Genomic DNA, 17,500 nt, shown 5'->3' with positions numbered 1-17,500 from the left:
AGGAGGGAGAGAGAGGAGAGTGTGGGAGGAGAAAGAGGGAGGAAAGAGAGGAGGGAGAGAGGAGGGAGAGGAGGGAGAGAGAGGAGAAGAGAGAGGGAGCAGAGAGAGGAGGGAGAGAGGAGAGATCATCAATTATAGTTGGATAAATGTAGATAAACTTAGATTTTTTTGCAAGGACTTATACAGGATACTACTGTCATGACATTGCCCTCTTTGGATACAGCAAGCCCCATCCCCCTCTCCCTGTCTCCTACACCCAGGCTGCTGTGGTCAGAGAGAGGTCGTAAATTCCTGGAGGAGATTATCTCCTCATGGCCACAGTATAGAGAGAGAGAGAATATAGTTTTCATAGAAGAGAACAAAGGAATTTCTTCCACCTCACAGAACTTGAGGTCCGAACAACATTTATGTTCTGGAGAAGGTATAAAAGATCGGTGAAGAATCCAGCTATGAACTGGTCCGTTTGGTACAATTTTGTGAAACTCATGGGAGGCAATACGGCCATATTACCATATATATAATAGCCTCAGATATGAGTTTTACATCTAATTGTTGTATAAGATGAATGAGTGAGGAGGATACTGTTTGTCAAATTGTGTAATGTGATTTTGGACTGTTTAATGAAGGAAACTCCAATTCCCTTTTGAGTTTAACTAAATCAGAGGACCGCCCATGAGCACAGTTAGGACCTGGCGTCATGAGGCAGCTTTTTCTGCTCTCCCGAATAAGCCCCCCACTTTGAAAATTTCTCAACAGACCATGTTTCCCTCAATTACGAGAGGACAAAGGTTGCAGACCAGCTTACCTCAATAAAGAGAGGGCCAGATGGCTGAATCTTTTAACCATCCCACGTGGTTAAACTCTTAAAGTCTTTGATATTAATTACTAGTCTGCAGTTAGGAATTCGGTATCATTGAACGTGAAGAACGACAACCGTCAAAACATCTATTCTATAACGACATGAATGAATGTCACTCTGAACTATCCATTCTAAGAGAGAGAGCGAGGACGGACAGACTCTCCAAACAGAAACAATCTTTTCAACAAAGATCAAGACGACACACTGAGCGTAAATATATATATTGATTGTAATTGTTCCCGAATGAGTGAGCGTTCATGTGTAAAGGATTAGCATTTCAAATGTTATAATGATCAACTTTGTAGTGTCTCATCTTAGTCGACCCCCACTCCCCTTTTGTCTAACAAGCCGCCTTGCCGGTTTAGCCCACTAGGGCACATTCCCCTATCATTTCTTGTAACCATATTTACTTTGTTTGTTTGTGTGTGCACTTCTGTGATTGTTTAGTTAGTTAATAAATAAATTATTTAAGACAATTGAAGACTGGGTTCGTGCAGATAACCAACAATTTACGACGTTTGGAATGAGACTAAGGTGAGATAAAGAAGAATTCATTAATCAGAAGACTATTGATCAGATATGAAAATATCTGAAAGGTTATATTAGGAAATTATAACCTTGTCATCTGAATATTTTCCTTGGTGCCCCGACTTCCTAGTTAATTACAGTTAATTACAGTTATTAATGAGTTTAAACACGTAATAATAACTACAGAGAGTCATTTGATAAAACTAAGTCTTCGATATTTTAAAAAAATGTTTTACTTTACCAGGCAAGTCAGTTAAGAACAAATTCTTATTTTCAATGACGGCCTAGGAACAGTGGGTTAACTGCCTGTTTAGGGGCAGAATGACAGATTTGTACCTTGTCAGCTCGGGGATTCAAACTTGCAACCTTTCGGTTACTAGTCCAACGCTCTAACCACTAGGCTACCCTGAATTAATGAATTAGTAATGATTCATCTTCAGTTTAACGATGCCAAAGACACTACACTACCCTCTACATTACAACCTTCAAACCAAATCAACAAAATGACCTGAATGGATTCTTAATACCAAAGACTATCAAGAAGAAAAAAACTTCTAACAAAGACCAAAACCTGCAGAAGAAACACAGTGGAACCTGGAAACACCAGACTGAGATCACACAAACACCATCCAACACAACACTGAGTGAGGAACGTTCAGTCTGAACCTACTTCTGGAGGCTGAAAGTAAAAGCCAACAATCTCTAGGTTATTTTGTTATATAAAGCTTAATAAATAAAATAGCCAAGCTGCTAGGACAGAACAGACGTGGCTGCAACTTGAATTAGCACTGACGTGTGAAGTGAAGGGTGTGAAAACTGTTGAGCCAATGGCAGCGGAGTTTTATAGCCTCCCCCATCCAAATGCAGATCACAGCACCCCTTGGATATTAACTATAACACTGGATGGAATAAGTACTAAAATAAGCTTCTCAAGGACAATCCAGAGACACTATTTGCTGACTGCTACAAAGAGGGGAATGTAAGCAACTTCATTTTCCACAAACATCCCCTGGTACAGTGTTATATTAACCAGACCATCCCCTGGTACAGTGTTATATTAACACAGACCATCCCCTGGTACAGTGTTATATTAACCAGACCATCCCCTGGTACAGTGTTATATTAACCAGACCATCCCCTGGTACAGTGTTATATTAACCAGACCATCCCCTGGTACAGTGTTATATTAACCAGACCATCCCCTGGTACAGTGTTATATTAACCAGACCATCCCCTGGTACAGTGTTATATTAACCAGACCATCCCCTGGTACAGTGTTATATTAACACAGACCATCCCCTGGTACAGTGCTATATTAACCAGACCATCCCCTGGTACAGAGCTATATTAACCAGACCATCCCCTGGCACAGTGTTATATTAACCAGACCATCCCCTGGTACAGTACTATATTAACCAGACCATCCCCTGGTACAGTGTTATATTAACACAGACCATCCCCTGGTACAGTGTTATATTAACCAGACCATCCCCTGGTACAGTGTTATATTAACCAGACCATCCCCTGGTACAGTACTATATTAACCAGACCATCCCCTGGTACAGAGCTATATTAACCAGACCATCCCCTGGTACAGTGCTATATTAACACAGACCATCCCCTGGTACAGTGCTATATTAACCAGACCATCCCCTGGTACAGTGCTATATTAACACAGACCATCCCCTGGTACAGTGTTATATTAACCAGACCATCCCCTGGTACAGTGCTATATTAACCAGACCATCCCCTGGTACAGTGTTATATTAACCAGACCATCCCCTGGTACAGTGTTATATTAACACAGACCATCCCCTGGTACAGTGCTATATTAACCAGACCATCCCCTGGTACAGTGTTATATTAACACAGACCATCCCCTGGTACAGTGTTATATTAACCAGACCATCCCCTGGTACAGTGTTATATTAACCAGACCATCCCCTGGTACAGTGTTATATTAACCAGACCATCCCCTGGTACAGTGTTATATTAACACAGACCATCCCCTGGTACAGTGTTATATTAACCAGACCATCCCCTGGCACAGTGTTATATTAACCAGACCATCCCCTGGTACAGTGCTATATTAACCAGACCATCCCCTGGTACAGTGCTATATTAACCAGACCATCCCCTGGTACAGTGCTATATTAACCAGACCATCCCCTGGTACAGTGCTATATTAACCAGACCATCCCCTGGTACAGTGCTATATTAACCAGACCATCCCCTGGTACAGTGCTATATTAACACAGACCATCCCCTGGTACAGTGCTATATTAACCAGACCATCCCCTGGTACAGTGCTATATTAACCAGACCATCCCCTGGTACAGTGTTATATTAACCAGACCATCCCCTGGTACAGTGCTATATTAACCAGACCATCCCCTGGTACAGTGTTATATTAACCAGACCATCCCCTGGTACAGTGCTATATTAACCAGACCATCCCCTGGTACAGTGTTATATTAACCAGACCATCCCCTGGTACAGTGCTATATTAACCAGACCATCCCCTGGTACAGTGCTATATTAACCAGACCATCCCCTGGTACAGTGCTATATTAACCAGACCATCCCCTGGTACAGTACTAAACGATATCATAACCGCCATCGATAAAAGACAGTACTGTGCAGCCGTCTTCATCGACCTCGCCAAGGCTTTCGACTCTGTCAATCATCATATTCTTATCGGCAGACTCAATAGCCTCGGTTTCTCGGATGACTGCCTTGCCTGGTTCACCAATTACTTTGCAGACAGAGTTCAGTGTGTCAAATCGGAGGGCATGCTGTCCGGTCCTCTGGCAGTCTCTATGGGGGTGCCACAGGGTTCAATTCTCGGGCCGACTCTTTTCTCTGTATATATCAATGATGTTGCTCTTGCTGCGGGCGATTCCCTGATCCACCTCTACGCAGACGACACCATTCTATATACTTTCGGCCCGTCATTGGACACTGTGCTATCTAACCTCCAAACGAGCTTCAATGCCATACAGCACTCCTTCCGTGGCCTCCAACTGCTCTTAAACGCGAGTAAAACCAAATGCATGCTTTTCAACCGATCGCTGCCTGCACCCGCATGCCCGACTAGCATCACCACCCTGGATGGTTCCGACCTTGAATATGTGGACATCTATAAGTACCTAGGTGTCTGGCTAGACTGCAAACTCTCCTTCCAGACTCACATCAAACATCTCCAATCGAAAATCAAATCAAGAGTCGGCTTTCTATTCCGCAACAAAGCCTCCTTCACTCACGCCGCCAAGCTTACCCTAGTAAAACTGACTATCCTACCGATCCTCGATTTCGGCGATGTCATCTACAAAATGGCTTCCAACACTCTACTCAGCAAACTGGATGCAGTCTATCATAGTGCCATCCGTTTTGTCACCAAAGCACCTTATACCACCCACCACTGCGACTTGTATGCTCTAGTCGGCTGGCCCTCGCTACATATTCGTCGCCAGACCCACTGGCTCCAGGTCATCTACAAGTCCATGCTAGGTAAAGCTCCGCCTTATCTCAGTTCACTGGTCACGATAGCAACACCCATCCGTAGCACACGCTCCAGCAGGTGTATCTCACTGATCATCCCTAAAGCCAACACCTCATTTGGCCGCCTTTCGTTCCAGTACTCTGCTGCCTGTGACTGGAACGAACTGCAAAATCGCTGAAGTTGGAGACTTTTATCTCCTCACCAACTTCAAACATCAGCTATCCGAGCAGCTAACCGATCGCTGCAGCTGTACATAGTCTATTGGTAAATAGCCCACCCATTTTCACCTACCTCATTCCCATACTGTTTTTATACTGTTTTTATTTATTTATTTATTTACTTTTCTGCTCTTTTGCACACCAATATCTCTACCTGTACATGACCATCTGATCATTTATCACCCCAGTGTTAATCTGCAAAATTGTATTATTCGCCTACCTCCTCATGCCTTTTGCACACATTGTATATAGACTGCCCATTTTTTTTTTCTACTGTGTTATTGACTTGTTAATTGTTTACTCCATGTGTAACTCTGTGTTGTCTGTTCACTCTGCTATGCTTTATCTTGGCCAGGTCGCAGTTGCAAATGAGAACTTGTTCTCAACTAACCTACCTGGTTAAATAAAGGTGAAATAAAAATAAATAAATAAAAATTAAAAATATTAACCAGACCATCCCCTGGCACAGTGTTATATTAACCAGACCATCCCCTGGTACAGTGCTATATTAACCAGACCATCCCCTGGCACAGTGTTATATTAACCAGACCATCCCCTGGCACAGTGTTATATTAACCAGACCATCCCCTGGCACAGTGTTATATTAACCAGACCATCCCCTGGCACAGTACTATATTAACCAGACCATCCCCTGGCACAGTGTTATATTAACCAGACCATCCCCTGGCACAGTGTTATATTAACCAGACCATCCCCTGGCACAGTGTTATATTAACCAGACCATCCCCTGGCACAGTGTTATATTAACCAGACCATCCCCTGGCACAGTGTTATATTAACCAGACCATCCCCTGGCACAGTGCTATATTAACCAGACCATCCCCTGGTACAGTGCTATATTAACCAGACCATCCCCTGGTACAGAGCTATATTAACCAGACCATCCCCTGGCACAGTGCTATATTAACCAGACCATCCCCTGGTACAGTGTTATATTAACCAGACCATCCCCTGGTACAGTGCTATATTAACCAGACCATCCCCTGGCACAGTGCTATATTAACCAGACCATCCCCTGGCACAGTGCTATATTAACCAGACCATCCCCTGGTACAGAGCTATATTAACCAGACCATCCCCTGGCACAGTGTTATATTAACCAGACCATCCCCTGGTACAGAGCTATATTAACCAGACCATCCCCTGGTACAGAGCTATATTAACCAGACCATCCCCTGGTACAGTGCTATATTAACCAGACCATCCCCTGGCACAGTGCTATATTAACCAGACCATCCCCTGGCACAGTGTTATATTAACCAGACCATCCCCTGGCACAGTGTTATATTAACCAGACCATCCCCTGGCACAGTGTTATATTAACCAGACCATCCCCTGGCACAGTGTTATATTAACCAGACCATCCCCTGGCACAGTGCTATATTAACCAGACCATCCCCTGGTACAGTGCTATATTAACCAGACCATCCCCTGGTACAGAGCTATATTAACCAGACCATCCCCTGGCACAGTGCTATATTAACCAGACCATCCCCTGGTACAGTGTTATATTAACCAGACCATCCCCTGGTACAGTGCTATATTAACCAGACCATCCCCTGGCACAGTGCTATATTAACCAGACCATCCCCTGGCACAGTGCTATATTAACCAGACCATCCCCTGGTACAGAGCTATATTAACCAGACCATCCCCTGGCACAGTGCTATATTAACCAGACCATCCCCTGGCACAGTGCTATATTAACAGACCATCCCCTGGCACAGTGTTATATTAACCAGACCATCCCCTGGCACAGTGCTATATTAACCCATCCCCTGGCACAGTGCTATATTAACCAGACCATCCCCTGGTACAGAGCTATATTAACCAGACCATCCCCTGGCACAGTGCTATATTAACCAGACCATCCCCTGGCACAGTGCTATATTAACCAGACCATCCCCTGGCACAGTGTTATATTAACCAGACCATCCCCTGGCACAGTGCTATATTAACCAGACCATCCCCTGGCACAGTGCTATATTAACCAGACTATCCCCTGGTACAGAGCTATATTAACCAGACCATCCCCTGGTACAGAGCTATATTAACCAGACTATCCCCTGGTACAGAGCTATATTAACCAGACCATCCCCTGGCACAGTGTTATATTAACCAGACCATCCCCTGAATTAAGTGAGTTTAAAAGTTCATTCCAACTCACTAACACACACACAGGTCACACAACATAACTGAATGAACTCTTGACTCCTCACCATTAACGATCACCACTTAGCTAACAGTTCTAATTAACAGAAAACCTAGGAATGCACTCACTGCCTTATCTAAAACACCCCAGAGCTCAGTTTCGTCGGTTCAACCATAGGTTAACGACCCTATCTGCTTACTTAACCCACAACCCACTCCTCTCCAGACTAGTTTGGATTTATTATTATTACTCCTTGTTCATGCCACACAATCCCTTCTTATGAACTCATGTTGTTAATCTGATATAATAAATCAGAGTATAGTTTACTTAGTTACAGTTGTAAAAATGGAGATATTGTTTAGTCATTTATTCATAATATTCCTAACAGTATTGTCCCAGGGTGGAAACTCAGAATACTAGACATTGAGGAAATGGAAACAACCTCTGTCAACATGTACAAGTCTGGGACAGTAATGGTGCAGGGCTTCCTCATGCAGTTCCAGTAGGACTTTTACGGGATCCTGAGTGAGTCTGATCACACCTCTTCAAAGTGTCCTACAGACGAGGATAGTCCCCCCCCTCCCACCTCTGGAGCCCAAAAACTAGGTATGCCCTGGAGCTGCTATCAGAGGACAGACTATGGTCCCCCACCCACATCATAAGTCACACGGGCACAAATGACCTGAGAGCACAGGTAAGGGTGGCCCCAGAACCCAAGGGAGTGATTGAAAAAGCATCTTCCACTTTCTCCAATGTACAAGTGGTTATCTCCACCCTGCTACCACGAAAATACATTTACCTTGTCACCATACAGCGGGTGAATCCAAGAATTTCCCGGGAATGTGCCTCAAAACCTAATGTCTACCTGCTCCACGACTCCACCCTGGACTTGAACAGCCTTTTTACGACCAGGTCCACCACTACAAGGCAGCAATCCCCACTTTTGCCAGGACCCTGAAGTACGTCACCCTCAACAGTACCCCCAGCACCTCACACAGGAGCAACAGAGCAACGGCCACCCCTCCCAGACCAGCGAGACACCCTCACAGACCTGCAAGATCCCCTCCTGAAGGACCTGCACAGGAACCCAGGCCAAGAGGACCTTTATCACTTTAAGAGGACCATTATCACTGACCTCAACCCAGAGTCTCTCAGAGCGTTCACAGTCAGCCCACTGACACCCCTATCAGACCACAGCAAAATCACAGTCTACTTGAACAGAGCAATGCTCAATCATGAGGCATCAAAGCCAAAGGAACTGAGTAATATTAAGACATGCTACAGATGGAAGGACTGTAGTGTAGAAACCAAAAAAAACATTTAGTGAACAACAAATTCAACCATTTTAGACAACTTCCTGGACAAAACGTTCCACTGTAATAGTGAAGGTGTAAACTTGGCAGTAGAAAACCTAAACAGTATATTTAACCTCTCAGCTTCCCTCAAATCTAAAAAATGTAAACAGAAAACCGAAGAAAATGAACAACAATGACAAATGGTTTGATGAAGAATGCAAAAACCTAAGAAAGAAATGAAGAAACCTGTCCAACCAAAAACATAGAGACCCAGAAATCTGGAGTCTAAGCCTTCACTATGGTGAATCACTAAAAAAATATAGAAATACACTACGGAAAAAGAAGTAACAGCACGCCAGAAATCAGCTCAATGTAATTGAAGAATCCATAGACTCTAACCACTTCTGGGAAAATTGGAAAACACTAAACAAACAACAATACAAAGAATTATCTTTCCAAAATGGAGATGTATGGATAAACCACTTCTCCAATCTTTTGACCCTATAACAAAGAACAAATAGCAAAAACATTTACATGATCAAATACAAATCTTAGAATCAACTTTTAAAGACGTCCAGAACCCACTGGATTCTCTAATACATTGAATGAACTACAGGACAAAATACAAACCTTGCAACTCAAAAAGGCCTGCGGTGTTGATAGTATCCTCAATGAAATGATAAAATATACAGACCACAAATTGCAATTGGCTATACTAAAACTCTAAAATTCTAAAAACCAAACTTAAAGAAAGCTTTGACTATGTACAAACTCACTGAGCATAGCCTTGCTATTGAGAAAGGCCGCAATAGGCAGACATGGCTCTCAAGAGAAGACAGGCTATGTACAGACTCAGTGAGCATAGCCTTGCTATTGAGAAAGGCTGCCGTTGGCAGACCTGGCTCTCAAGAGAAGACAGGCTATGTACAGACTCAGTGAGCATAGCCTTGCTATTGAGAAAGGCCACCATAGGCAGACATGGCTCTCAAGAGAAGACAGGCTATGTACAGACTCAGTGAGCATAGCCTTGCTATTGAGAAAGTCTGCCGTTGGCAGACCTGGCTCCCAATAGAAGACTATGTGCACACTGCCCAGAAAATGAGGTGGGAACTGAGGAGCACTTCATAACCTCCTGCCCAATGTATGACCATATTAGAGACACATATTTCCCTCAGATTACACAGACCAACAAAGAATTTGAAAACAAATCAATTTTAATAAACTCCCATATCTTCTGGGTGAAATTCCACAGTGTGACATAACAGCAGCAAGATGTGTGACCTGTTGCCACAAGAAAAGGGCAACCAGTGAAGAACAAACACCATGGTAAATACAACCCATATTTCTGTCTATTTATTTTCCCTTTTGTACTTTAACTATTTACACCGCTACACCACTGTATATAGACATGATATGACATCTGAAATGTCTTCATTCTTTTGGAACTTTTGTGAGTAATATTTACTGTTCACTTTTTACTGTCTATTTCACTTTAGTTTATCTATTTCACTTGATTTTGCAATGTAAACATGTGTTCCCCATGCTAATAATGCCACTTGAATTGAATTTGATTGAGAGAGGGAGAGAGAGAAAGAGAGAGATAGAGTGAGAGGAAAGAGGAACGAGAGGAAAGACAGACAGACAGACAGACAGACAGACAGACAGACAGACAGACAGACAGGCAGGCAGACAGACAGACAGACAGACAGACAGACAGACAGACAGACAGACAGACAGACAGACAGACAGACAGAGAAAGAGAGAGAGAGACAGAGAGAGAGAGAAAGAGAGAGAGAGACAGAGAGAGAGAGAGAGAGAGAGAGAGAGAGAGAGAGAGAGAGAGAGAGAGAAAGAGAGAGAGAGAGAGAGAGAGAGAGAGATATAGAGATAGAGAGAGAGAGAGAGAGAGAGAGAGAGAGGCACCTAAATATAAACACTACTGGCACCCAAAATCAGTACCGGAACCTATTTCAGTCCAAGCACGGATTACATGCTCTTTCATGGCCGTTAATTTTACTGAGACCCATTAGAATTAGATGAGACTAGGATGGAGGAAGAGAGATGAGATATGAGAGATATGAGAAGGTTGGGGGTAGCCATTCTAGAGTTGGCAACAACACAAGATCAAAACATACTTCTTTCAAGTCAGTTTACTTCTACCCAACAGCACAATGTGGACATGATAATAAATGTCTAAGTAGTCTGATGTCTACGTTGCATTGTTATGTTGTTATGTTGAATGTGATTACTGGATGGCAGGTAGCCTAGTGATTAGAGGCAGGTAGCCTAGTGGTTAGAGGCAGGTAGCCTAGTGGCTAGAGGAGGCAGGTAGCCTAGTGGTTAGAGGCAGGTAGCCTAGTGGTTAGAGGAGGCAGGTAGCCTAGTGGTTAGAGGCAGGTAGCCTAGTGGTTAGAGGCAGGTAGCCTAGTGGCTAGAGGAGGCAGGTAGCCTAGTGGTTAGAGGCAGGTAGCCTAGTGGTTAGAGGCAGGTAGACTAGTGGTTAGAGGAGGCAGGTAGCCTAGTGGTAGAGGCAGGTAGCCTAGTGGTTAGAGGCAGGTAGCCTAGTGGTTAGAGGAGGCATGTAGCCTAGTGGTTAGAGGAGGCAGGTAGCCTAGTGGTTAGAGGAGGCAGGTAGCCTTGTGGTTAGAGGAGGCAGGTAGCCTAGTGGTTAGAGGCAGGTAGCCTAGTGGTTAGAGGAGACAGGTAGTCTAGTGGTTAGAGGAGGCAGGTAGCCTAGTGGTTAGAGGAGGCAGGTAGCCTAGTGGTTAGAGGCAGGTAGCCTAGTGGTTAGAGGCAGGTAGCCCAGTGGTTAGAGGAGGCAGGTAGCCTAGTGGTTAGAGGAGGCAGGTAGCCTAGTGGTTAGAGGAGGCAGGTAGCCTTGTGGTTAGAGGAGGCAGGTAGCCTAGTGGTTAGAGGCAGGTAGCCTAGTGGTTAGAGGAGACAGGTAGTCTAGTGGTTAGAGGAGGCAGGTAGCCTAGTGGTTAGAGGAGGCAGGTAGCCTAGTGGTTAGAGGCAGGTAGCCTAGTGGTTAGAGGCAGGTAGCCCAGTGGTTAGAGGAGGCAGGTAGCCTAGTGGTTAGAGGAGGCAGGTAGCCTAGTGGTTAGAGGCAGGTAGCCTAGTGGTTAGAGGAGACAGGTAGTCTAGTGGTTAGAGGCAGGTAGCCTAGTGGTTAGAGGAGGCAGGTAGTCTAGTGGTTAGAGGCAGGTAGCCTAGTGGTTAGAGCTTTGGACTAGTACGGAAAGGTTGCAAGATCAAATCCCTGAGCTGACAAGGTAAAAATCTGTTGTTCTACCTCTTGAACAAGGCAGTTAACCCATTGTTCCTAGGCTGTCATTGAAAATAAGAACTTGTTCTTAACGGACTTGCCTAAAAAAATTATAATAAATGACTAAGCAGTCTGATGTCTATGTTGCATTGACCCCTTCCAGAGGACAAGCTGTAACATTAAACTCACCTAATCAGCACCTAGCCAGTCATCACCTAGCCAATCAGCTCCTAGCCAATCAGCACCTAGCCAGTCAGTTCCTAGCCAATCAGCACCTAGCCAGTCAGCTCCTTGCCAATCAGCACCTAGCCAATCAGCACCTAGCCAGTCCTTCACGTCTCTATGGATTAAAATGACACTAGGCTACCTAGCCAATCAGCACCTAGCGAGTCAGCACCTAGCCAGTCAGCTCCTAGCCAATCAGCACCTAGCCAATCAGCACCTAGCCAATCAGCACCTAGCCAGTCAGCTCCTAGCCAATCAGCACCTAGCCAGTCAGTCAGTTAACTAGACAGTCAGCTCCTAGCCAATCAGCACCTAGCCAGTCAGCACCTAGCCAGTCAGCTCCTAGCCAATCAGCACCTAGCCAGTCAGCTCCTAGCCAATCAGCACCTAGCCAGTCAGCTCCTAGCCAATCAGCACCTAGCCAATCAGCACCTAGCCAGTCAGCTCCTAGCCAATCAGCACCTAGCCAGTCAGTCAGTTAACTAGCCAGTCAGCTCCTAGCCAATCAGCACCTAGCCAGTCAGCACCTAGTCAGTCAGCTCCTAGCCAATCAGCACCTAGCCAATCAGCACCTAGACAGTCAGCTCCTAGCCAATCAGCACCTAGCCAGTCAGCTCCTAGCCAATCAGCACCTAGCCAGTCAGCACCCAGCCAGTCAGCACCTAGCCAGTCAGCTCCAAGCCAATCAGCACCTACCCAGTCAGCACCTAGCCATTCAGCACCTAGCCAGTCAGCACCTAGCCAGTCAGTCAGTTAACTAGCCAGTCAGCTCCTAGCCAATCAGCACCTAGCCAGTCAGCACCTAGCCAGTCAGCTCCTAGCCAATCAGCACCTAGCCAGTCAGCTCCTAGCCAGTCAGCTCCTAGCCAATCAGCACCTAGCCAGTCAGTCAGTTAACTAGCCAGTCAGCTCCTAGCCAATCAGCACCTAGCCAGTCAGCACCTAGCCAGTCAGCTCCTAGCCAATCAGCACCTAGCCAGTCAGCTCCTAGCCAATCAGCACCTAGCCAGTCAGCTCCTAGCCAATCAGCACCTAGCCAGTCAGCACCTAGCCAGTCAGCTCCTAGCCAATCAGCACCTAGCCAGTCAGTCAGTTAACTAGCCAATCAGCACCTAGCCAGTCAGCCAGCTACAATCCACCCAGGCAGCCACACATTAACCCACCTTGCAGTCTTTCTGGTACTTGCTCCACAAGTCTTTACTCAGGCCCCCCGACGCCTCACAAGGTTTGTCAGGAGGGACAATGTTGTGGTTGACCAATGCTGACAAGTGGGTACGGACCGTGGACAGGTGTCGACAGTAGGCCAGCCCTGCAGGGAGGGAGGGACAGGAGACACATGTGGAGAGAAAGAAAAGGGAAGGAAGGAGAGAAAGAAAGACATGAAAGAAGACAGGTGGTCTCTTCCTTTACGCCATGGGAACTGGTCTCTTCCTTTAAGCCATAGGAACTGGTCTCTTCCTTTACGCCTATAGGAACTGGTCTCTTCCTTTACGCCTATAGGAACTGGTCTCTTCCTTTACGCCTATAGGAACTGGTCTCTTACTTAAGCCATGGGAACTGGTCTCTTCCTTTACGCCATGGGAACTGGTCTCTTCCTTTACGCCATGAGAACTGGTCTCTTCCTTTACGCCATGGGAACTGGCCTCTTCCTTTACGCCTATAGGAACTGGTCTCTTCCTTTACGCCTATAGGAATTGGTCTCTTCCTTTACGCCTATAGGAACTGGTCTCTTCCTTTACGCCATGGGAACTGGTCTCTTTCTTTACGCCATGGGAACTGGTCTCTTCGTTTATGCCTATAGGAACTGGTCTCTTCCTTTACGCCTATAGGAACTGGCCTCTTCCTTTACGCCTATAGGAACTGGTCTCTTCCTTTAAGCCATGGGAACTGGTCTCTTCCTTTACGCCTATAGGAACTGGTCTCTTCCTTTACGCCATGGGAACTGGTCTCTTTCTTTACGCCATGGGAACTGGTCTCTTCCTTTACGCCTATAGGAACTGGTCTCTTCCTTTACGCCTATAGGAACTGGTCTCTCTTCCTTTCCTTTACGCCATGGGAACTGGTCTCTTCCTTTACGCCTATAGGAACTGGTCTCTTCTTCCTTTGGTCTCTTCCTTTCTAAGCCATGGGAACTGGTCTCTTCCTTTACGCCTATAGGAACTGGTCTCTTCCTTTACGCCTATAGGAACTGGCCTCTTCCTTTACGCCTATAGGAACTGGTCTCTTCCTTTACGCCTATAGGAACTGGTCTCTTCCTTTACGCCTATAGGAACTGGTCTCTTCCTTTACGCCTATAGGAACTGGTCTCTTCCTTTACGCCATGGAACTGGTCTCTTCCTTTACGCCTATAGGAACTGGTCTCTTCCTTTACGCCATAGGAACTGGTCTCTTCCTTTACGCCTATAGGAACTGGTCTCTTCCTTTACACCATGGGAACTGGTCTCTTCCTTTACGCCTATAGGAACTGGTCTCTTCCTTTACGCCTATAGGAACTGGTCTCTTCCTTTACGCCTATAGGAACTGGTCTCTTCCTTTACGCCTATAGGAACTGGTCTCTTCCTTTACGCCTAGGAACTGGTCTCTTCCTTTACGCCTATAGGAACTGGTCTCTTCCTTTACGCCTATAGGAACTGGTCTCTTCCTTTACGCCATAGGAACTGGTCTCTTCCTTTACGCCTATAGGAACTGGTCTCTTCCTTTACGCCATAGGAACTGGTCTCTTCCTTTACGCCTATAGGAACTGGTCTCTTCCTTTACGCCATGGGAACTGGTCTCTTCCTTTACGCCTATAGGAACTGGTCTCTTCCTTTACGCCTATAGGAACTGGTCTCTTCCTTTACGCCTATAGGAACTGGTCTCTTCCTTTACGCCTATAGGAACTGGTCTCTTCCTTTACGCCTATAGGAACTGGTCTCTTCCTTTACGCCTATAGGAACTGGTCTATTCCTTTACTTAGGAACTGGTCTCACACCATGGGAACTGGTCTCTTCCTTTACGCCTATGGGAACTGGTCTCTTCCTTTACGCCTACCATGGGAACTGGTCTCTTCCTTTACGCCTCTTCCTTTATAGGAACTGGTCTCTTCCTTTACGCCTATAGGAACTGGTCTCTTCCTTTACGCCTATAGGAACTGGGTCTCTTCCTTTACGCCTATAGGAACTGGTCTCTTCCTTTACGCCTATAGGAACTGGTCTCTTCCTTTACGCCTATAGGAACTGGTCTCTTCCTTTACGCCTATAGGAACTGGTCTCTTCCTTTACGCCTAGCCATGGGGTCTCTTCCTTTACGCCAAACTGGTCTCTTCCTTTACGCCATGGGAACTGGTCTCTTCCTTTACGCCTATAGGAACTGGTCTCTTCCTTTACGCCATAGGAACTGGTCTCTTCCTTTACGCCTACTGGTCTCTTCCTTTACGCCTATAGGAACTGGTCTCTTCCTTTACGCCTATAGGAACTGGTCTCTTCCTTTACGCCTATAACTGGTCTCTTCCTTTACGCCTATAGGAACTGGTCTCTTCCTTTACGCCATAGGAACTGGTCTCTTCCTTTACGCCTATAGGAACTGGTCTTCCTTTACGCCATTGGTCTCTTCCTTTACGCCTATAGGAACTGGTCTCTTCCTTTACGCCTATAGGAACTGGTCTCTTCCTTTACGCCTATAGGAACTGGTCTCTTCCTTTACGCCTATAGGAACTGGTCTCTTCCTTTACGCCTATAGGAACTGGTCTCTTCCTTTACGCCTATAGGAACTGGTCTTCTTCCTTTAACTGGTCTCTTCCTTTACTATAGGAACTGGTCTCTTCCTTTACGCCTATAGGAACTGGTCTCTTCCTTTACACCTATAGGAACTGGTCTCTTCCTTTACGCCTGGGAACTGGTCTCTTCCTTTACGCCTATAGGGAACTGGTCTCTTCCTTTACGCCTATAGGAACTGGTCTCTTCCTTGGCCTCTTCCTTTACGCCTATAGGAACTGGTCTCTTCCTTTATAGGAACTGGTCTCTTCCTTTACGCCTAGGAACTGGTCTCTTCCTTTACGCCTATAGGAACTGGTCTCTTCCTTTACGCCTATAGGAACTGGTCTCTTCCTTTACGCCTATAGGAACTGGTCTCTTCCTTTACGCCTATAGGAACTGGTCTCTTCCTTTACGCCTATAGGAACTGGTCTCTTACTTAAGCCATGGGAACTGGTCTCTTCCTTTACGCCATGGGAACTGGTCTCTTCCTTTACGCCTATAGGAACTGGTCTCTTCCTTTACGCCTATAGGAACTGGTCTCTTCCTTTACGCTGGTCTCTTCCTTTACGCCAGGAACTGGTCTCTTCCTTTACGCCTATAGGAACTGGTCTCTTCCTTCCATTTACGCTTCCTTTACGCCTACTGGTCTCTTCCTTTACGCCTATAGGAACTGGTCTCTTACTTAGGAACTGGTCTTTCCTTTACGCCATGGGAACTGGTCTCTTCCTTTACGCCTATAGGAACTGGTCTCTTCCTTTACGCCTTACTTAGGAACTGGTCTCTTCCTGGTCTCTTCGCCTATAGGAACTGGTCTCTTCCTTTATGCCTATAGGAACTGGTCTCTTCCTTTACACCATGGGAACTGGTCTCTTCCTTTACGCCATGGAACTGGTCTCTTCCTTTACGCTGGTCTCTTCCATTATAGGAACTGGTCTCTTCCTTTACCCTTAGGAACGCTCTTCCTTTACGCCTAGGAACTGGTCTCTTCCTTTACGCCTATAGGAACTGGTCTCTTCCTTTAACGCCCATATAGGAACTGGTCTCTTCCTTTACGCCTATAGGAACTGGTCTCTTCCTTTACGCCTATGGAACTGGTCTCTTCCTTTAGCCTGAACTGGTCTCTTCCTTTACACCATAGGAACTGGTCTCTTCCTTTACGCCTATAGGAACTGGTCTCTTCCTTTACGCCTATAGGAACTGGTCTCTTCCTTTACGCCTATAGGAACTGGTCTCTTCCTTTACGCTGGTCTCTTCCTTTACGCCTATAGGGAACTGGTCTCTTCCTTTACTGCCTTTACGCCTATAGGAACTGGTCTCTTCCTTTACGCCTATAGGAACTGGTCTCTTCCTTTACGCCTATAGGAACTGGTCTATTCCTTTACGCCTATAGGAACTGGTCTCTTCCTTTACGCCTATAGGAACTGGTCTATTCCTTTACACCATTGGTCTCTTCCTTTACGCCTATAGGAACTGGTCTCTTCCTTTACACCATAGGAACTGGTCTCTTCCTTTAACTGGTCTCTTCCTTTACGCCTATAGGAACTGGTCTCTTCCTTTACGCCTATAGGAACTGGTCTCTTCCTTTACGCCTATAGGAACTGGTCTCTTCCTTTACGCCTTCTCTTCCTTTACGCCTATAGGAACTGGTCTCTTCCTTTACGCCTATAGGAACTGGTCTCTTCCTACGCCTATAGGAACTGG

General features: G+C 45.7%; 1 protein-coding gene across 1 annotated transcript in view; it reads right to left on the bottom strand.

Annotated features, from left to right (window-relative positions):
* The window catches only part of LOC115125359 (small G protein signaling modulator 2-like), a 282,167-nt gene that overhangs the window by 31,205 nt on the left and 233,462 nt on the right, over positions 1 to 17,500 (bottom strand). Inside the window, exon 14 of the mRNA XM_065024190.1 lies at positions 13,229 to 13,374. Coding sequence (XP_064880262.1) covers positions 13,229 to 13,374 — 146 coding nt within the window. The remainder of the gene's footprint in view (positions 1 to 13,228; positions 13,375 to 17,500) is intronic.

The sequence above is a fragment of the Oncorhynchus nerka genome, linkage group LG11, assembly GCF_034236695.1.
Source record: "Oncorhynchus nerka isolate Pitt River linkage group LG11, Oner_Uvic_2.0, whole genome shotgun sequence".
Classification (NCBI taxonomy): Eukaryota; Metazoa; Chordata; class Actinopteri; order Salmoniformes; family Salmonidae; genus Oncorhynchus; species Oncorhynchus nerka.
Note: the sequence above shows the minus strand (reverse complement) of the source record. Positions and strands in the feature narration are given on the sequence as shown.